This window comes from Entamoeba invadens (genome assembly GCF_000330505.1).
Source record: "Entamoeba invadens IP1 unplaced genomic scaffold scaff_1105074725183, whole genome shotgun sequence".
Taxonomy (NCBI): domain Eukaryota; phylum Evosea; order Mastigamoebida; family Endamoebidae; genus Entamoeba; species Entamoeba invadens.
In genome coordinates this window covers 947,480-968,210 of record NW_004443692.1, presented here as the reverse complement: position 1 = coordinate 968,210, position 20,731 = coordinate 947,480, and the positions used below count along the sequence as shown (strand labels likewise).

Sequence of the window (20,731 nt, the reverse complement as noted above, 5' to 3'; positions counted from 1 at the left end):
GTTACTAACATTCAGTTCGTCTAACTTATTATGACATGCATGTTAATTCTACTAAAAGTGTTTGAAGTGACTACACACACTTGACTGACCCATTTCTTATGTGCGTCATTTTAAAGGGGTTTTTGGATTGCTCTTCTGAAAAGAAGGAAAAGAGAACTAAATAAGTTAATGATTATTTTCTAAGTTTTTGTAATGTTTCGAAAAAAAAATAATTTAAAATAAAAACAAAATTAAAAACATTTTTGTTGTTTTTACAATGACGGTTATTGAATATATCGTAGAATGATTCCACACAAAAGAGAATATTCTAAGCGGGACAACGTTGGCGACTGGGACAACGTTTTACAACTTACTCTAGATAAATTTTGGTTTTATTTTATTATTTAATTATATGTTAACAAAAGATCTTTCAATCAACTAAATATGGGAATTGTATCAATTTATTATAATGTTTGTCATTTTAATTTAATAATAATTAGTAAAATTTAGATCTTTTTTTGCATCATAATACCATTTTTATTCCACACAACTTAAAATCATAAATCAGTAGAACTTGAAAAACTCAATTCTATTTATTAAACAAACTCAAAAACAGAGAATAGTTTTATTATAAAATATAGATTTAAGCGACCATTTTGAGAAAAAATCAAAATAGTCGTTCATATGAAATATAATAATTAATAGTAATTTTATAATAAAATTATAAAAAGTGATGAGGGTTCTTTGGAACAGAGAAAGAGATATAAGTGAGTGAAATGAAAGCGGAACGAACGGACTGAAATGAAGCGAAATACAATGACACTACTGCCGTCTGCTCGTGTCAAACGGATCATGCAGGAGGACGAAGACGTTGGAAAAATGGCGTCGAATGTCCCGTTAGTAATTGCTCGCGCCACCGAACTCTTTCTCATCGATTTGATCAAAAAGACAAACGCAATTGCCGAAGAGAAGCAATCAAAATCCATTAATTTGTCGCACCTCTGTGAGTGTGTCAAACAGAACACGGCCTTTGATTTTCTCGTCGAACTTGTTCAGAACAAAATGGCTGAGAACCCACCAGAGGAGAGAAAGAGAGCAAAAAAAGACGAAAAGGATGCAAAAACCAAAAAGGAAGTTGAGTGATTTTGTGTTTTAGTTCTTTTTTTATTTATTATAGTTTTTTCTTTTTAATTAACAGTATATAATTCTTTTCTTATTACTTATTACTTATTTATTATTTAGAAATTAAACGATACAAAACATACATTTTTTGAACGAAACTTCTCTAGTAAATAAATTAATAATGAACTATTACTGATAATCCCCAAGTACAAAAAGGAAAATAATATGTTAAATAGAAGAGACTTACCAATACGGGAAAAATGCCTAAGATATTTTTAAAAAAGTCCATCCAACCCAACTTTTCTGTTGTGCAGAACTTGAAAAGAGTAACATATGGTGGACTCTCCCAATTTGTGGCTTGAGGAGTTGAATTCGACATCAACGAGTGTCGAAAAAGGGGTGATCAATATATTTGTCCCACTCTTCTTCTTGCCGATATTTTTAATGGACTTTTGCCCATCAGTCTTCCTCATCTTTCAACATCTGTTAAATTACAAACAAGAGTTTGTCCAAAAGTTTTACGTGCGAATTCTGTTTATGATACCAATCAACGCCGTAGTTTCTTATTGTCAACTCTTCATGTTATATGAGAATGTCGTCTTTGTTCAATTAATTCGCGACTTATATGAAGTCTACGTTGTGTTAACGTTTTACAAGTTGTTGATGTCATCGACGGGTGAAGCGCCGTGTTTGACGCGATGTGTAGCGCATTTGATACCGCGAGTGAATCGGTTGTGTTGTTGTGATGTTCCCGTCCCTGGTATGAAGAAATTGTTATTAGTCACCAAAATTGCGGTCTACCAATTTGTCGTTCAAAAACCCTTTTTGTCACTCATTAAGACCATTTTAGTGCAATTTGGATATTTAGAAGAAGGTGCCGCAAAAGTGTTATTCAGGTTGTACGGATTGTGTATTATGTTCATTGCTCTTTGGATTTTATTGTATTTCTTCAGAGCAGTTTCTAAGGCGGTTGTTGCTGTTCGACCAGTTCAGATCTTTTTGTGGATCAAAGTTGCTATGTTCTTAAATTTGTTCCAAGAGTTCATCATCGGGTTGGTCGTCAAGAACGAAAATGTACTTACATTCTTACAAAAATTCACACGTCTCGATTTAAGAGCAATCGACTTCGAAGCACGAGTCTCCGCTATTATCTTCTTGGTCGAAATGATTTACTTGGACTGCGTATCTCCCGTCGTCTTCCCTCTGAAAAGTACTCCTGTGGTTCAAATCAAAGAAGTCGCAATGTATCTTGACAAACAAAAGGAAGGGCAGCTTGAAAGAAGTTATTGCCAGAACTTCGCTTTTGCTCTGATGAGTGTCTTCAAGTTCTGGGACTTCAAAGGAATGGGTTGTCCTCATGGAATATCAATCGACAATTATTCTAATGATCTCTTTGATAATTAATTCTTTTTTAATCCATCTTTTCCCAGTCTTGTTATGTCTTCCATAGACACATAAGTCTTTTCTTAAGTAAAACATGTACTCTATTCTATAAATAGATGGTAAAATTTAACTATAATAAATCATTTGTTATTAGTAATTAGATGGTAATTAATTAATATAGTCTAAGTGTCATCTAATTTTAATTTAATTAATAAGATATAAAAAAGATATTAAAAAATATTAAAAAGAAATCAATAGAAACTTGATGATAAAAACCCGGTTTGTTCGGTCAGCGTTTTCAAACAATTCAATTCAGTTCTTCCTTTTGAAAATACAAAAAGTTCTCTTGCCAAAGCAAAACGTGCGGCGACCCATTGAAATTTCGAAGAATTAATCCAAACCTCTCCCATCTTTCCTCCACAAAACGAAATCCTTTCCGCCATTTCTCTGATGAACAACACAAATTCAAATTCGTCTTTACTTTTCGTTTTGATTGTCAGATTCGTTTTCAGGCAATTCGTCGAAAACGAAAGTAGCAGATGCAGTGGCATTTCGGTCTTTTCAAACAAGATATTTGCGTCGCCCATAAAATCTATCATTTCCTTTAAAGCTCTTTCATACAAAACTTCACAATCAAATTCAGTAAAAAATTCCCTGACTGATTGCGAAAAAATTGGGATAAATAACATTTTTTGGTCTTCTTTAATTAAGTTATACATCCCCAAATACACTTTTCTTCGCTCGTTGCCATGTTCTAAGAAAAACGGGATTAATGAAGAGTCATCTAAGATCCACCCAGCTTGGTCTGGGTTCACTATCAAACTACTTAACTCGGAACCCACCATCTTTTGTTCCGGCTGAATCATTCGTGAGAGTAACAAGTAAAGCGTTAATGTATCGTTCCGAGACAAATCTGAATATAATATAGTTCGTCCATATATGATGAAAAAGTTGGTTATATATTGATATTTTTGCTTCGTTCGCTCTACTATTGTGGACAAATATAAATATGATTTATACGTCAGTGTCGCCATCTTGAAAAAATTAAAGTCAAAAGTCAAGATCTCGGAAAAGGAGTAGTTCTCAAAAATCGGGTCGAAAATGTCAAACATCGTCTTTTTCTTCGAAGCCACATACTCGTCGTTTTGCAACATCTTCGGGTGATTTACCATTTATTTACTTATTATTTATATTGTATAGTTTCTTAATTGGTTAATTTACAAAAATGACAATATGAGGTTGCGAGATTGTGAATAAATGAGAGAACGAACGGAATAGAGGGATGATAAGTGGGACAAAAATGGGAAGAAAACATCGGTCGAGTTCGTCCTTCCGACGCGCAACATGAAATAGATATGGTCTTTCGGCGACACGAAGAAGGTGATTGTAAGCTTTGTCTTGAAATATTTGGTCTTCCCCTTAAATTGCTTACAGATACCCATCACGGTTTGCATATGACCGACGTTGACGACCAACGTGTCAAAAGGGAGGATTGAGTTATAGTATAGGATTTTTTGGTCTTGTGTGCCCTCTTTGAGGCCAAGACGGTCGTCGACAATTGCGAAAAATATCAAATCCCCCGTTTTTGTGTTTTGCATTGTTTGTCTTTTCGAGATTATTTAATATTGAGATAAAAAGCAAAAATAGATCAATCATCGCTGTCGGAGTCAACACCCTTCAGCGTTCTCTTCTTTGTGTTTTTTTTCGAAGACGCTTCACTCTTTGTGGAACTTGTTGTATCCGCTTTATGCGCAGCCTTTGCTTTGAAGAACGAGTCGAGGCTTCCTTGCTTCTTCTTTCCATCAGTGACCGCCTCTTTTTTGACGTCTTTTTTAGCCTTTGCAGTGAAGAATGAAGTTATCGAGCCAGACTTCTTTGTTTCCTTCTTTTCAATATTCTCGCTTTTTTTTACTTCCTTTTGCAATTCGTTGGGTTGAATTGGTTTAACGGAAACTACACTCGAACTTTTCAGTTGGACCTTTTCTTCTTTTTTTGGCTCTTTAATTGCGACGAAATTCAAGGTATGGAAATAGTCTTTGATTGAGGAATTAAGAAGTTCGTCGTAGTTTTGTTTATTAGACACCAACAGTGGTGTTGACGCGTCTGTTTCCGCCTTCCACCCGTTTTCGTTTTCGACCATCACAAACCCCCAATCATTTATCTTTTCGTTGTTCTTCTTATAACATCCCAGTGCTTTCAGCGCGCCGTTTTCGTCGATTTTACACTCTTTCATGACATCAAAGTAAGTCACTAATCCTTTTGTGAGCATTTGTGTATGTATGTATTCATTTTCTTTTGCCATTTCGTTCAGTTCTTTTTGAGTTTCTAATAAAAATTTCTTCTATAATCACTAAAAAAGTATTCTAGTATTTTCTTATTTATTAAACCAGTCCAGTGTCTAATGAATAAGAATAGTAAATGTATAATAAAAAAAATCAATTATAAAATAAAGCATTCATACACGATTAGTGTTTATTCAACTCGATGATCCTTTGTTTAATTTCGTTGATGCTAATAGGACACGTGAAAATGACTGGCAATTTCATGGGGCTAGTCATTTGGTCTGTGAGTGCGATGACGTCCTCGACATTTTTCAAGAATGCTTCCGTTGCTTCCAAGTCGACAATTTTTGATTGGAATTCCGTTTGTAATAAGAAGTCCAATATTTTTTCGTTGTTGTCGGTGATATCTCTTGGGTTGATCATTTTGTAGTTATAAAATTGTTCGACATTCAAAAGTTTCTGTTCCTGTTGTTGTACTCTTTTCAATGGTATTTGTGTGAGGGAGACTTTTTGAATGGTTTGCACCGTCGGTGTGTTCTGATACGTTTGAAAAGAACGATCTCGTGGGGACCCATCGCCACTTCGTCGTCCTTGATGAAACATGGATTGGTCTTTAAAATCATTGTCAAAGCTTTTGCGTGTATTCCGCGAGGGACATTCACTCATCACTATCGGCAACTGCCTCTTTGTGTTTTTAACGTCCCTCTTGCCATCTTTCTCCTCTTTTTTAGTCGTCCTTTCTATCTCCGCGGAATTCGCGGAGTTCTGAGAATCCTTGTCCGAGAATGGAGGAGAAGTTTCCTGGTCTTTCTTCTTATCTTTCGACTTCGAGCGAGACCGACTCTTGCGACGGCGGGGTTTCTCGTCTTCGTTATCAGATGATGAGGATCGTGGGGAATACGTGTCCAACCGTTTTTGTTTTGAAGCTTTTGAGTCCAAATAAAAGTCTTTCCATGTTAATGTTGGATTCGTTTCAACTGCCTTATAATATTCGAGTCTTGAAGAAACATCGCGGAGTCGTTTCCGTGGCAATTTTGTAAGTAAGAGAGTAAGCCTTTTAAATTCAGAGTAATCCCCTTCGGGATAGGACCGGACGTTTTTTGCTAATGTTTCAATTTCTTCTGCAGTCCACTCGACTACATTGTCACGTTCGTACTGACTACTATCGTCACTCACACTCATCGTAAGAGTTATATTTTTAATAGGTCACCCTTTTTCTTTTTTCATTTGTAAAATTTGTAAAATTCGTCGAATTCTTTTGAATGATTAAATATGCTTTTTTTTCTTAAAAAGTGGTAATTTAGTAATCAGCACTTTTGAAATTTCGTGTTTTTTTGTGTCAATATTAAAACAATAGCTTTCAAATCAATATAAATTTTCCTATATGGTAGAACAAACAGAGGTTTCCAAAATAATTATTGCCGAAAACGTGGTATTATAACGTACGAATTTATAAGAGAAAATGAACATTTTGGTTATGAAATGGTGACGTGGGTAATTAGGATTGTGATTTTGGAAACCTCTGAGAACAAAGACAACTATGCAGATATATTGCAATTCTTATCACTTAATACTTATTTTGATTTATTATTACGAGAAACATAATAATAATTTATATTATATTAAACAGTTGTGATGTAAAACATTTGCTATAAATGCACAGAAAAATATACTAGAAACTAATTAATAAAATAATAACTTTTTATATTATAAAAAGATAAAAAAAAATCATTAGATGTCTGATTATCGGGATTGTTGTTCACGTCGCATTGAAATACTCTCTCAAAATCTCGACAAGATTCAATTGAGTATCAACGAAAAGACAATTGTGTTGAATGGCTTGGAGGAGGAGCGCCTTTCTTTAGGTAAAAAAGAGAACACCCTCAAGCAACAACTCATGGATCTTAAAAGTATTTATTTCCAGTTCATCAGTAAAGAGGTTGGACTAAGCGAGGTTGATCACAACAGATTTTTTGAGTATTGTATGGGAGTTTCGCCATCGCAATGGAGAAAAGTCATCACCGAAAATAAATAATAAAATGTATCATATTTCTAGTACATTTTAATTAAACTATAAAAATTTAATATAATTGTTGTTTTATAGTTAAAACTGGGTATTAATAAATAAATTATTATTATAATAAAAAAGTTTCTATAGAAAAACAAAATCGTGAAAGGTAAACTATACTTTTATAACATAAAAACTAAATAATTTTATTAGACACCACAGGGGGGTTCTTAAGGTTTGAACACCCATCGAAACAACTAAAACCAACAAAGGTGAGGCACTTTGGTGTGTCAAGTCTGGTCAAACTTGAACATCCCATGAATGCCTCTGCTCCCAATGAGATAAGTCTCGACGGGAGTTCAAGAGAAACAAGTTTAGAGCACTTCTCGAATGCATTGTTTTGAATTGATGTGACAGAAGTCGGGATGGCTAACGTCTGGATTTCACTCATCAAAAAAGAGTCGAAACCAATGTCAGTGACACCACGAGGAACATAATCACCAAACCGCCTTCGGTCACGAGAGGTATATACTACATGTTTGAAGATGTACCGATTTCCTTTCATCTCGTTATAGTATGAGTAACAGACGGGACAGTGATACACAAATTTTGTGACACCAAAGAAGTGCTCGTCTTCATATGTGAAGATGTTCTGTTTTTCAAAGGTCGAAAAAATCAAAGCGGTGTGATCAGTCAGACTAATAGGGTTTTCTTTGAGTTGAAACAAAACTCGGCGACACTTTTTGTTTATTAAAGTAAACATTTTTAAAGCCTCAAAATCGTCGAAAAAAGATACAATGGAAATTAGATTGTTAGTGGAAAGTGACATCTTTCTTATCTTTTTTTTAGTTTCAATCAATCAATATGGTTTATGAGTAATGACCGTTTTATTATATATAATTATTAATTATTAGTTTTTATTTCTATTTTCTTGAAAAAAAATAATTATAAAATATAGTATTAATATCATTTTTATTAATTCAGTAATGTATTGTAAAAAATGGTTTAAAAAACTAATATTTTTTTGTATTTTTAAAAAAACAAAACAATAACATAAAAATAAAAAATTTGTTTAAAAATACAAAAAAATATATATAATATAATATAATATAATATAATTTAATAAAATTAAAACATTATAATTCAATCAATTAGCTTCTTGTTCAATGAATAATTAAATTTATAAAACTGAAAACTCTTTGATGGAAAACGTTGTGAAGACAGAGGACTTTTTATGGTTTTCAAGCGCACTTCCAAACCTATTGGATGTAATAAAAAAATGTTCGATGTCTGTTGAAAAAGAAAGTCAGACGGATTTTGATCACAACTTTTCATCCGAGCGACTCTCCCGCGACTTTGAGCAGTTGGTTGACCAGAAAAATCGGTCAATTGAAATTATGAAAGATTTAGTCAAAAATCTTAAAGATCTTGAAAATGAAATAGACAGCCTGATTTTAAAAGAGAGGTTTAACGTGTTTATGTATCAATCGCACATAGATAAGAAAAACAAGGAAATTGAGAATCTGACAACTCCGTCTGAACGTCCGAAATCTCCAATTTTTGGCAAACCCGAAAAAATAGAAGAACCCGAAAGTCAATCTGAAAATCTTAAAGTTGAAGTCAACAAACAACAAAACGAAATGGTTGAAAGTTTTCTTTCGTTTTTTCAAATACTAACAGGAAAAGAAGAAGTTGATGTGTGGTACGACAGTGATATCGACGGTTTTGACACCTCGCTCTTTTCCAAAAAAATCAAAAGTCAAACCTCACCAATCATTTTGTTTTTTGAGAAAACACAAAACGTTTTTGGTCTTTTTCTCCCCAAATCTCCCAATTGTTTTGACACGTTGAGTTTTGCGATCATTGAAGATTCAATACAAACTCCATTTGACGAGATTGAGTTTGACGAAACGAGTGGGGAGCTAACCTTTAGTGAAAGTGGGAATTTTAGTTTATCCACCAAAAAATGTTTTTTGCGACTTTTTGAGAAATCTCGATTTGTGGTGAACGAAAAATTGAAGGATTTTGAGATGACGCGTGTGATTGCGATCACAATGAAACAAGACGTTTTCCATGACGTGATCATACAAAATTTGAATCAATTAAGTGATCACGCAAGATTGGGGAATAAAACTTGTCAAATGCTTTTTGATTCTTCTGAAGATGACGAAGAAAACTTTTTAGAACAATTGCAATCGCACAAAAACATTTTTGTGTTTTGTGTTGACACTCCTGGAAATGTTTTTGGCTTTTTCTTTGAATCGATTGGTGAGATTTCTTATGACGAAGACAAAAGGCAAAAGTTTGAGATCACAACAAGACATTTTACTTTTGCTTTTGACAACACTAATGATGAAAGTGGGGACTTACAGATGTGGGAAATGGTACCACAAAAGTTGTTTGTCATGAGTGGAGGGGATTTGTTATTTTCCATCACTGGGGAAATATCGTCGAGTGGGGTCGTGGCTATATTTAAGAAGAAATTTAACAATAGTTTCTTTATTCGTTTGAATAAACTATACTTGGGTTTATTAAATAACCAGTTGAATGGAACCGATTTTACTCACAAAGAAGTGTTCTGTGTCGAGCGAGTGATTGTCATTTCATATAGTTAATTCAATAGTATTCAATAATTCTTGGTCATGAGGTGTAAAATAGTTAAAATTATAATAAAACAACTAAACGATATAATAAAGTATAAATAACAAAGAGTCTACGTGTTTTTTTTAGAATCAAGCTATTTCCGAGACTAATCGCTTCATACGCTCAATTCGCTTGTTAATGTGATATTCTATTTTGTCACCAAAAACATCGAAGTCCAATTCCATATGATTTCTGACATCTTCATCAATGATAATGAGCTTCTTGACGATTTCATCAAAGAGTGGGCGCTCTGATGGTGTACCCTTCCAACAAACCTCAATCAATTCATTCAATTTTGATGGCATTGAGTTGTCAATGTCTGGGCGTTTTCCATTTAACACTCCAGTCTTAATCTCAAATAGCGATTTAAAAGATTTGTATGGCTCATCTTGGTAAAATATTTCCCATCCAGTTATACCAAAGGAATAGACATCACCCGCATATGTGTACACATCTTTGAAACCTTCAGGAGCCAAATAGATTGGAGTGCCAAGTCCTTTTTCAGTGGACTGTGCTTTATGTGTAAATCTTGATGTTCCAAAGTCGGTAATTTTGATGCAACAAGCCGAGTCTGTGTATAATGAATTCACTAATAAATTGTCTGGTTTTAAGTCAAGGTGCATGATTCTATTTTCATGTAGAAATTGCATACCACGGGCTGTATCATATAACATTCGCACTTTCAATTTATAAGGAAGACTCAAATGCTCATCTCTGTCTTTCCGTAAATACTCTCCCAAAGAGCCCAAAACAAAGAATTGAATGACCATAGAAACTTGTGGTGTGTACGTGACAGACCCCATGTAATTTGCGATAAACGGATTACGAAGTTTACTCATGATCTCACATTCTTGAATAACATTTTTCTTCAACTCGATCATTTCACTTCCACTTAAATTTTCCCATCTAAATTGTTTTACAGCGACTGGAACACTCCTGTAATTCCCTATGTAGACTTTGCCATTAGCACCTTCTGCAATTGGTTTCTCTGACATATTCATTTCATCCATATCCAACTGTGTCGAACTTGCAGCATCTGTTTTGATAATAAGGTGATGATGGTAATGAAATAATATTCCTTTCAACAATTTGTCCATCTCATTCTTACAAACCATATCCCAGTCGACAAAACTTTTATTCATCAAAAAATCTGCAATTTTTGTCAAGTGCCCTTTTGACTCGGCAAACCATACGGTATATGGTATTCTTGTATCTCTTAGTCGAGTTGTGCAATGAATAGTCATATATGATGTACATATCACCATTCCTCTTGGGCGTACATAGACCACTTGAGGTTCAAAATGAAAGACGTACTTTGGATTATTTGGGGTATGGAATATCACCATCATGCTTGTTGTTATTATTGAAATGTCAGTGTTGTGATTATTAAAAATGTTCAAACAAACTGCTTCTTCTTGCTACAATTTCTTATTTCAATTTTCTCATATCTCGTGTCATTAATTGCTGTTGCACCATTTCTCTGACCAAAATCTAAGTCAACGGGATATAACAGATAGCGACTTTCCTTTGTGGGAGCAGCATTAGTTGACCCTTGAATATACATATAATACTCTGGTTGTTGTTGTTTAAATATATCCACATCAATTGATTTGTATTTGAGTACTTGATATGCAATAAATATGATAAAAGTAAGTATGATAACTAACCCTAATACACCACCACAAACAATTCCAGCTATAGCACCACCATGAACACTTTTAGTTTTACACGAATTTGGTTGTGAAGGATTTGGAACAAAGCCAGGCAAGCAGAAACAAGTCTCACCACAATTGACACCCCCATCACACTTCTTTTTAATTCTTTTCTTTTTAAACAAAAAATAATATAATAACAAACTTCTTCTCTTCTAACGAAACCATATGCATCATACAGATCATCGATCTCACCGTTTCCACAAAGTTTGTGTTTGCATTGTTGACTCTTTGTTGGGAACCAGTTTGCACTAAATTGGCATTGACAATTTGGTAAACAGCCTTCTCTTCCTCTTCTACACTCTTCTTTTAACGCGGAAGAATTACTTGCACATGCACTACTTACACACAAATGATTTTTAAGAGAGTATCCATTTTCACATTGGCAGAATTCATCACAATGAGAAGAATCCAAATAACACAAATTTGTGTTATCTTCAACTTGCCACTCCAAGTTGTGAAAACACAACTTGTGACAATCACTTCCACCATATCCGTCTTTACATATACACTTCGCTTCTTTAGTTGAACAATATCCAAACTCGTTTCCCGCGTTACAATCATTTGGGCATATTGCTCGAAAAGTGACAGTAATATCATTCGAGTGTTCTTCTGTCATAATTGCAAACAATCTTTTTGTTTCTGTTTGTCGAGTGCCGTCTAATTTTACAAAGAGTCCCTCTTTTTCATCATTTTCGAACGCAAGAATTCCAAATCGATTTCCATCCCACAACTTTTTACATACACTTTGGCCATTTTCATCCACACTTAGTTCTTGAAGATAATTGTTTTTGCCACCTTTGAGAGTGTCTATTCGTATTGAATAATCACCTTTAAATTCAGTTTGAAAGTACAAAACTTTCATCATTTTATTAGAAGCACAAGATGGATGACGATATAAACCCTGTGACGACAGAGGGAATTTGATATCTAAATCAGCTTTTATATTCTTTCTCAAATTGTCTGCTTGCTCTTGTGTGAAGTAATAATAAGGTGTTCGCAATTCTTCATCACTTCCTTTCCAAGAGATGTCAACATTTAGTTCACTGTAACCATCAACTGAAACCGTATAGTATAAAGTATACTCTTTATCCACCAAATTTTTATCTACAAGCAATTCAGTTGTCATTTCTACATCATCTTGTTTCATTGTGGATTGAGCATAACATGTTGGGGCCAATGAAGTTGAGTCGGAGTGTGAAACATCCAGATATATTTCGTCATTACTTTGACCCTTTCTATTTAAAGTGATGAAAATATATTTAGTCGTTACTTGTGAATAATCCAATTTGTACCAATACATAAGTCTGTACTTTTGTTTGTGATAACATGGGTGAGAGTCCACATATGTATCTTCACCAAATTTCATTTCGAAAGTTTCATTTTCAAGCACTTTTTGTGTAATTGAAGGGACCCATGTATCTTTCTCAATTAAGTGTTCATTAAGTATACACTTATCCCCATTTGGTAAATATACGTTGGAAACACCTTCTCCATGCATTACAGTTGCACAATATAAACAAGATCCATCATTTTCATAACCTTCCAAACAATGATCTCTACATGTATAATTGGAAATACATTCACTTGAACATCCAGAAGAACACAACACTTGAGAAGATGTTGACCAAAAGAATATAATGAAAAAGAACATCCTCTAATATAAAATGAAAAATTTAGTTGCTACTTTAAATACCATGTATTTAATTCGTTGCAAACAACAAGGGGTAATTGAGAAACAATACTTCCTTTGTGAAGATATTTTTAAATGCCATTTTCTGTATTTGATTTACATTTGGATTGTTTTGTTTTAAAAAATCGTACAACTGTCAATAAATTGCTAATCAAGTAAATTATGAACACATTTGCTTTGTGATATTTGTAAAGTGGATTGTCTCCTCATCATAACACAAAAAACGGGATTTTGGTTTATAGTTTTACAGTTTTGATAAATATAACTTTTTGTGGTGTTTTGGTTGTTCAAAAATCTGAAGTGAATAATTGAAGTAAACCCATATTTTGTTCGAGGTAAAGTCTTCAACTTTAAGATTTGTACAAGGAAAAACCCTTAATTCCTCAACAAGTTTTGGAAGAATGGTCAATTGTTTTTTGTCGAAAATGTGTGACACAAATTGCATTTAAAAAAGGGAAAATGATTACAATTAATTCTATTTTTAGGTTATGAAAACACAAAATGTATATTTTAAGAAAACCCTCTGAAGTAAAAGTTTAATTTTGAATTAATGAGCACAATTGTCTATATTTGGGAAATGAATCAAAATCTGTATAATAAAATGTATATGAGTTTAATTATTTTTAAAATAATTAATTATTTGTTTAAATATTCGGGAATTTTTCCAAATATTGTGGAAAAAAACAAAACAAAAAGACAGAACTGTTTCCAACCATTTTTTATTATACTATTTTATATATTATATTACTTTTTTATATAATTTAAATATTCGTTAATAAAAAATTATAACATGTAACTTATGAATCATCATTAATAAATAAAATCATTCTTTTACTTAATTTGTTTTGTTTTTTTATAAATAGAAATTCAAAGATTTTCCAATAAAAAGAAAAAGCAAAAAATAATTATGGAGTTTTTTCATTGCCAAAGTTTACTTGGGATTTTGGTCAATAATAATTGGAAAATATCGGGATTCATTTCAATATATTTAAAAAACTTGATTTATTTTTTTTCAATTTTAGGTCTTTTTACTTAATTCCCGTTTTTTCGACCATTAGTTGCGGATAAATTATTAAAAAAAATAACGTTAGCGACTGGAACAACAATTTACAACAAACTCTAATAAAATGTGTTTGTTTCGAAACTAATAATTATATTAATAATTAATAATATTATATTTTTTGTTGTTTTGTTGTATGTCTGCATTTTTTAATTATGTGAAATTATAATTATTAAAATATAATAAATATATTAATAAAAAACAATCGTTTAAAATCATTGTTATTATTTTTATACAATTCCATTTGTTTGATTTTTTCTAAAATATAAATATTTTATATTTATAATAGTTATTTTTATAGTTTTTTATAGGTTATTTTATTTATTTTAAATGTTATAAAAGTACTATTATTTATATAAAGACAAGTTTTATCAAAAAACAAAATAATACTATATAAATTAATACAATACTAATCACATAACAATATAACAAATTTGTTTTAACAAAAATTATTATTCCATCACCAACTTTATTTTTTTTTTCACAAATCAATCAACTAGATAATATAGTATATATATTGTTATTATACAAATATAATACAATTAACTAAAAAAGCATATCATGGAATTTCGAGCCTCTGATTTCGGAGTCAAACGGAAAAAGAAGGCACATCCCAAACCGATACCAAAACGTCCACCATCCCCAGAAAATGTATTATCAACGATATCAGTGGGTGGGATTGGCGAAGAGATGTTAAAAAGTATGGGATGGTCAGAGGGTAAAGGTGTAGGTAAATATGAGCAGGGCATTCAAGCCCCCATTAAACCCGCATCAACTGCCAACCGAGAGGGTGTTGATTCAGTTCAAACAACGCAACGACGAGATGTTGATTTGAAGTTACTTCATTACGGAGAAGAAGCAAAAACTGAGAACATTGAGGAATTAATTGAACTTGAAAATGGTGTGAAAGAGACAACATCAAAAGTTGAGGATTTAAAGGAGCAAATAACATTAACAAAAACAAAAATTCAACGAGCGTTGGAAGACTCGATACAAATGGCAACGACAATAGACGAAAAGATTGAAGACTCTCATGAAAGTACTTCGTGGTGTGTAAAAGGTGTTGAGATAATAACTCAAATATCTAACGATTTAAATGAAGTCACAAACCCCACTACTTGCATCACTTATCTCCAACAGATTGTCACTTGGCTTAACAAAGGAATCGACACATCTTTAATCAACCGAATTTCAAGTTATCTCATCAACTCTCTACTGTTGCGAGCAGTCGATGAATTGGAATTTGTGAGAACAACGTGGAGGATAGATAATGCTGTTGAAGGTCCTTACTACGAGCTAATGCAAAGTGCACAAGCGCTTTGTACTCCCCGCTTCTTGGGAATAACAAAACAACTCTCTGACTCTTTGGCTCTCAATTTTTTCAAAGAAAATGTTTTTCCAACTTTACAAAAAAATGTGGGTCGTGGAATTCTTTTTTTAAAAAAGTGGAAAATCTTGATGAGTGACGAAGGCGCTTTAAATATTATTAATCTCATCACCGAATATACACTTAATACTGGGGGAATTAATGACTGTTTTTCTTTAATGGAAGAATTCGATGGAATTGGTGAGAACAAACTTTTCGTCGAGAAAATGACAACTCTCATCACTCAAATAATCAAATCAGAACAAGATTGTAACGGCATCGTCGCAATCATCACAAAAACCAACAATTATTTATCCAAAACGAATCAAACTAAATTGCACCAATTCATCGTTTCAGAAATTTGCGAGCGAATCACAAAGAAAAAGAGAGTGGATGCTTTAAAAGAGCTCAATCTTTTTGAGTCTTTATTTTCTCAAGATGAACTTGTATTATTCTGCTCGAAATGTCTTCTTTTATCAGATACAATCACGTCACTCGTGTGGAATAAAAGAGATTTAAAATTTATTATTGACAAATACACTGAAATTCGGTCTTACATAAAACCTTGTTGGATTAAAAATGACGTTGAAAGAATACTACGAGAGTGGTTGACTTCCATTGACTCATACACGTCATCTCTTTTATAATTCATTTTTGATTGTTTTACTAGTATTTTATAATTAAATAATAATAATTAAATAATAATAATTAAATAATTATAAGTAAATAATAATAATTAAATAGTAATTAAATAATAATTAAATAATTATAAGTAAACTATATTAATATTAAAATCCAATACTTAAATTAACACATCGCCCACATTCTTTGGAGTGATATCAGCTGGGATAATCAAGTCTCCGAAGATATCGTGGAGCATCTTAAAAGTCGCGTCGACATTAAATTCTTCTCCGACGAGTTCTTTATTTAATTCTTTTAATTCTCCTTGTTTGTCTGTTTCCATGATTTCTTTCAGTTTCTTAGCAAGCAAGAACCCTGCGTCGAAGAGAGCTTTCGAACACATTTTCTGTTCAACATCACTTCCTTCATATCGTTCCTTCAGACTTTTCATTGCGGGGACAAGTAAATGGAATACTGCCCTTTCACCCATCGCAGTGATTCCGACTATTCCACCGTATTGTGTAGTCAAAGGTTTAGTAGCTTCTGTGATTGCTTTCAGATATGTTTGGAGGAGTCTGGCGTTCAACCTTCCGTATTTGTCGGAATACCTTTCGCTCAACTTCTTGACAATTTTTGCTGCTCGTGTTCTGATCTCCCAGTGGTCTTCCATTGCTCCCGTCCCTATTTGCTTTGTGACGACTAAAGTTAATATCACTGGGAATAATTGATGCAAGTATGGCTCTAAATTAACGTTCTGATTCTCCGAGAGTGCGTTCACAAGTCCAAGCATATTCGAGAGGATGTCCAACGTATTTAAATTGGTTAACACGTGGTTTGAGATGTATCGAATGAAATAAGGAGTCAACTGTTGGAGTCCAGAATCAGACTTGACTGAGTCAAGACACGAACTAATCTTCTCCTTTTGTGTTGTATTCAATACCTCAACTACCATATCATAGTACATTTGAAGTTCCTTACTCAAAGAGTGTCTTATGATCGGTTTCGTTTCAATCGTCTCTTCTTTCTTCACTTTCTCCGCTACAAATACAGACGGATTTTGAGGAATTTGTGGCTGCACTCCATCAACAGTCAACCAGTGACATCCTATATTGATATCTCTTGGAATGTCAGGGAAGAATTGCGAGTGGACAGACTCCGACAAGTCAATCGTTTGTTCTTGTCTCACAAACATTTCGTGATTCGAGTGAAGTCGTTGGTAATACAATGGAACTGCTGGGTTATAGCCATAATACGGTTCCATTTTCTTGACTTTTAAAGCTGAGTTGATGTCGTTGATACTCAGTACTTTTCTTCTGGAATGTCTCATAAACTTTGAAGACTCCTACAATGTTAATATACTATATTATATAAATAAATTATATATAGTATTGAACAAACAGTAAATAACTCAGTAAGAGCTCCCTCGGCTTCTTCAGATATTAAAGTCACCATTTCATCACTTAAATCGGGTAACCCATTTGCGGCTAATAAACTCTTCACGTAGTCTAGTGGAATGTGTTGGCTCGTTGGTTGTGCTACGCTCATGTCTTCTTTTCGAGTTTCTCTCTTTTTTATTTCTTATCTCATACTTATAGTTTATTATAATTATATTTTACCAGAATGGGCATACTAAAATTTTGTAATTAAAAAACTAAACAAATAGAATTTGTCCGCTGCAGACAAATCTAGTTGAGATGGGGGTTCTCCATGTCTATCGCGACTTCCTTCTTCTCTGGTTTTCTTGAGAAGTTTATTGCAGCGGTGATAGCTATGTATTAATACTTTTTATTATTTCCGAACCAGAATACTAAAAGAACAAACTACCTCGACAGACGGGACACTGTCTAGTCCTTTCTTTGACTTCATTATAACACTCCGCACACATCGCGACATGTCTGCACGGTAATAATAAGATCTCGCGCGGTTCACACATACACACGGCACACAAATCTTCGCCGCCCTTCTCTTCCCCAACACCAAACACATCAAATGCATTGTACCACACATCTCCATACTGAAAGTTCATCTTTGTCATTTTAGCCATTTCAAGGAGAGAGATCTCCGATGTAACATGGTCGATCAGTAAATATTCAGTCAAAGGCAGTTCGACACCTTGTGGCCTACACACATCGATATCAACTACGACAACACCATCAGGGATATTGACAGAGTACATTTGCTTCATCCCCGCCATAAAACTCTTCTTCTCTATTTCTATCATCCCCTCCTTGTCTCCTTCTTCTTTATTAACGCTCTTCCCCTTAACCGTCAGTTCTCCTTCAAACGCAAAATCCATCAGAAACGTCAGGACATGGTTCGAGTAGTGTATCGTCATCTTGTCGATGTTATATAACACAACGTGTTTGATTTGTGCTTTCACCATCGGAATTTCTGGCGCGTTGTCTACTAACTCGACGGGCGTAAAACTCGGGACGTCGTCTTCCACTATTGTTGTTTGGACTGTTCCCATTGTTCTTCTCTTTCAAAGTTCCTCTTTTTGATGTTTCCACTTTTTACTATACTATTATAGCACTTTACTAGATTTTAACTATACTTGTTCGATTGCAAAAATCATTTTCACACTCAAAAAAATCAAAAAGAAAAAACAAAAATGTTTTGTTGTTGTAAAATGTTATTCATGACATTTTAAAGAACAATTCAATTCTTTACTTTTTTCTCCTTCTTTGCTTTGCCACTGCCGCCCGTCCACTTCTTTGTTTTCACTTTACCCGTTGGTGGGTGAATAGTAACATCCCCCATTAGTACACCAGTGTATTCGTCCGTTGTAATCCCACCAATAAGTGCCTTTTCAAGTTGAGTCATATCTTTCCAAGTTCCCCACATTGACATTACACTCTTCACAGCCTTTCCAGCTTTCAATTTGCCTGGGGTGATCTTCAGGTGATACTTATACTTCGTTACACATTCATATGGCCCACATATGGGTGCGGCGTATCTCACATTCATCCCTTCTTTCAATTCGCCAACAAAAACGACATCATCGACACCTTGTTCCTCCTCTTCATCATCATCTACTTCATCTTTTGCATTCTTTTCGACTTTCTCGGCTTTTGCTTTCTCATCATCTTGTTTCTTCTTATTCACTTCCGCTAAACGCTTTGGGCAGTCGCGAGCAATATGCTCTTTAGACCCACAGTAATGACACATCAACTCTTTCACAGTCTTTTCTTCCTCTACGACAACAGCAACGGGCTTTTTCTCTTCTTCAAATTTATGTCCTATCCTCTCAGCCATTCGAAGTCGATCCTCTTCGTCTTGTTCAACATACTTCTTCAACTTTTTCTCTTTACGGAGTTGTCCCCGAGTCTTTTTGTTGGCCGATTTATTCGCCTCTTTTTCTTGGCGTTTGGCGTCTTCTTCGCTCTTCTTTTGTTTCTCGTACATCAGTCGTGCTTGTTGCTTCTTCATTTCTTCTTTGTGTGCGAGACGACGGGCTTGTTCTTCCTCGTCTTTATTTGCATATTCGACCTTTTTGAATTGAATATCGTCGATCGTGACTTTCGTCGTGTCGCTCTTATCGTCGGTGGCTTTCGCATCAATCCCTTGTGTGGCTTTCTCTTCAATTTGTTCGTTATATTTCGCTGATCTTTCCAAGACGCTTTCTGCTATTTCTGCTTTTTCTTCTTTCTTCTCGCCTTCCTTCATTTCTCCCTTCGCAACTTTCCCTTCCGTCTCGCCAAGTATTTGCAAATTGTCTTCTTTGAATTCAGTCTCCTCCTTCTCCGTCTTTTCTACAGCAAACACAATACCAAGTCCAAAGACTAATGGCGCCGGTGGTAAATAGTTCTTCTTTCCTCTTATCATGAAAGATCCAGTCACTAGATACTCACCAGATGGCGCCGTCTTACTAACTTGATCACTATACACCCAATAGGCACTCGTCACTATCTTATTCGTCCACGCAGATGAACGACAGACAGCTACTTTCCCTGCTTGTTCTAAGGTCGCAGCACCTATCACTTTCCCTTTCACTCCTTTAATCAGACAAGACGCAGCACCATGGATATCCGCATGGACGTAGATATCTGTGTTCTTCATGTATCGCCGGTACATCACATCATTCTGTAAAGCGTCTTTACCCGAAATGATCACAAAATTCTCGGAAGAAATGAACCAATGGAACTTCTCAAACCAAAACCGTCGTCTCATCTTCTTTAAATCAGCCAAATCAATTTGCTTTGTCTTCGCAACACGCTCTTGCTATCAAATTAATACCCTTCACTAATTTACTATTATATATAGTTTTTTATTATTAAATATACTAAAAAACATACCTTCTGCGTTGCTTGCTGAATGGCCGTCTCTCGACTTTCTAAAGTCTTGTCCGCTTTGGCCAACACAACTCTCCGCATTTCATAGAAATTTCTGACATTCTCAAACCCGTTTTTCGTCAGAAGGACGTCGACATCAATTTTTTGGTTGTTTGCATTTTCTAATGAAAGAACAACAACGTCATTAGCAAAGTCAAATTTCTTGATGTATTGAGCGACACTTGTTGGGTCGTTTTCTTTGGCACTCTGAATGATCTCCTCGACTCTTTCCCACTGCATTTTCTCACTCAAAAAGACGTTGATCTCTTTAATAAGTTGGTCGACTATAATGATGTGGCTCTCGACGACTTTGGCCTTCACCACCATCTCTTCCGCCTTCTCTAAAAGTCCTTTGTACCTCTTTTCGTGGCCATCTATCACTGCTTGAATCTTCTTTTTCATTGTCGCATCTTTCTTCTCGAGCTCTTCTTCGTACTCTTGTTTTTCAATATGACTGTGGAACTCATCCATCGCATCGCAAAAGCTGTCAAACGTATCAAAGAGCCTTCCTTTGTCTTGTTCCAACACAAC

General features: G+C 34.3%; 12 protein-coding genes across 12 annotated transcripts; 4 read left to right on the top strand and 8 right to left on the bottom strand.

The window, feature by feature from the left end:
* Nucleotides 1-795: 795 nt before the first annotated feature.
* EIN_185470 (DNA polymerase epsilon subunit C, putative) lies at nt 796-1,122 on the top strand (the record flags this gene model as incomplete). Its single annotated transcript, XM_004260883.1, has 1 exon — nt 796-1,122. The coding sequence occupies one exon, from the start codon at nt 796-798 to the stop codon at nt 1,120-1,122; it is 327 nt and encodes a 108-aa protein (XP_004260931.1).
* Nucleotides 1,123-1,434: 312 nt separating this feature from the next.
* On the top strand, nt 1,435-2,505 carry EIN_185460 (transmembrane protein, putative; the record flags this gene model as incomplete). Its single annotated transcript, XM_004260882.1, has 1 exon — nt 1,435-2,505. One exon carries the CDS (start codon nt 1,435-1,437, stop codon nt 2,503-2,505), a length of 1,071 nt encoding a protein of 356 aa, XP_004260930.1.
* A 230-nt stretch (nt 2,506-2,735) lies between these two features.
* On the bottom strand, nt 2,736-4,082 carry EIN_185450 (hypothetical protein; the record flags this gene model as incomplete). Its single annotated transcript, XM_004260881.1, has 2 exons — nt 2,736-3,638; nt 3,756-4,082. 2 exons carry the CDS (start codon nt 4,080-4,082, stop codon nt 2,736-2,738), a joined length of 1,230 nt encoding a protein of 409 aa, XP_004260929.1.
* A 50-nt stretch (nt 4,083-4,132) lies between these two features.
* On the bottom strand, nt 4,133-4,786 carry EIN_185440 (hypothetical protein; the record flags this gene model as incomplete). Its single annotated transcript, XM_004260880.1, has 1 exon — nt 4,133-4,786. One exon carries the CDS (start codon nt 4,784-4,786, stop codon nt 4,133-4,135), a length of 654 nt encoding a protein of 217 aa, XP_004260928.1.
* A 163-nt stretch (nt 4,787-4,949) lies between these two features.
* Nucleotides 4,950-5,948, bottom strand: EIN_185430 (hypothetical protein; the record flags this gene model as incomplete). Its single annotated transcript, XM_004260879.1, has 1 exon — nt 4,950-5,948. The coding sequence occupies one exon, from the start codon at nt 5,946-5,948 to the stop codon at nt 4,950-4,952; it is 999 nt and encodes a 332-aa protein (XP_004260927.1).
* Nucleotides 5,949-6,970: 1,022 nt separating this feature from the next.
* EIN_185420 (hypothetical protein) lies at nt 6,971-7,603 on the bottom strand (the record flags this gene model as incomplete). Its single annotated transcript, XM_004260878.1, has 1 exon — nt 6,971-7,603. The coding sequence occupies one exon, from the start codon at nt 7,601-7,603 to the stop codon at nt 6,971-6,973; it is 633 nt and encodes a 210-aa protein (XP_004260926.1).
* A 373-nt stretch (nt 7,604-7,976) lies between these two features.
* On the top strand, nt 7,977-9,389 carry EIN_185410 (hypothetical protein; the record flags this gene model as incomplete). The annotated part of the gene is made up of 1 exon (XM_004260877.1): nt 7,977-9,389. One exon carries the CDS (start codon nt 7,977-7,979, stop codon nt 9,387-9,389), a length of 1,413 nt encoding a protein of 470 aa, XP_004260925.1.
* Nucleotides 9,390-9,506: 117 nt separating this feature from the next.
* Nucleotides 9,507-13,267, bottom strand: EIN_185400 (serine-threonine protein kinase, putative; the record flags this gene model as incomplete). Its single annotated transcript, XM_004260876.1, has 5 exons — nt 9,507-10,767; nt 10,824-11,224; nt 11,275-12,786; nt 12,826-12,907; nt 13,089-13,267. The coding sequence occupies 5 exons, from the start codon at nt 13,265-13,267 to the stop codon at nt 9,507-9,509; spliced, it is 3,435 nt and encodes a 1,144-aa protein (XP_004260924.1).
* A 1,176-nt stretch (nt 13,268-14,443) lies between these two features.
* On the top strand, nt 14,444-15,895 carry EIN_185390 (hypothetical protein; the record flags this gene model as incomplete). Its single annotated transcript, XM_004260875.1, has 1 exon — nt 14,444-15,895. One exon carries the CDS (start codon nt 14,444-14,446, stop codon nt 15,893-15,895), a length of 1,452 nt encoding a protein of 483 aa, XP_004260923.1.
* Nucleotides 15,896-16,050: 155 nt separating this feature from the next.
* EIN_185380 (transcription initiation factor tfiid, putative) lies at nt 16,051-17,414 on the bottom strand (the record flags this gene model as incomplete). The annotated part of the gene is made up of 2 exons (XM_004260874.1): nt 16,051-17,211; nt 17,268-17,414. 2 exons carry the CDS (start codon nt 17,412-17,414, stop codon nt 16,051-16,053), a joined length of 1,308 nt encoding a protein of 435 aa, XP_004260922.1.
* Nucleotides 17,415-17,554: 140 nt separating this feature from the next.
* EIN_185370 (hypothetical protein) lies at nt 17,555-18,339 on the bottom strand (the record flags this gene model as incomplete). Its single annotated transcript, XM_004260873.1, has 2 exons — nt 17,555-17,637; nt 17,691-18,339. 2 exons carry the CDS (start codon nt 18,337-18,339, stop codon nt 17,555-17,557), a joined length of 732 nt encoding a protein of 243 aa, XP_004260921.1.
* A 188-nt stretch (nt 18,340-18,527) lies between these two features.
* EIN_185360 (zinc knuckle domain containing protein) lies at nt 18,528-20,713 on the bottom strand (the record flags this gene model as incomplete). The annotated part of the gene is made up of 2 exons (XM_004260872.1): nt 18,528-20,090; nt 20,165-20,713. Coding segments are annotated over 2 exons (2,112 nt in total), but the record flags the coding sequence as incomplete, so codon positions are not given.
* Between the last annotated feature and the right edge of the window lie 18 nt (nt 20,714-20,731).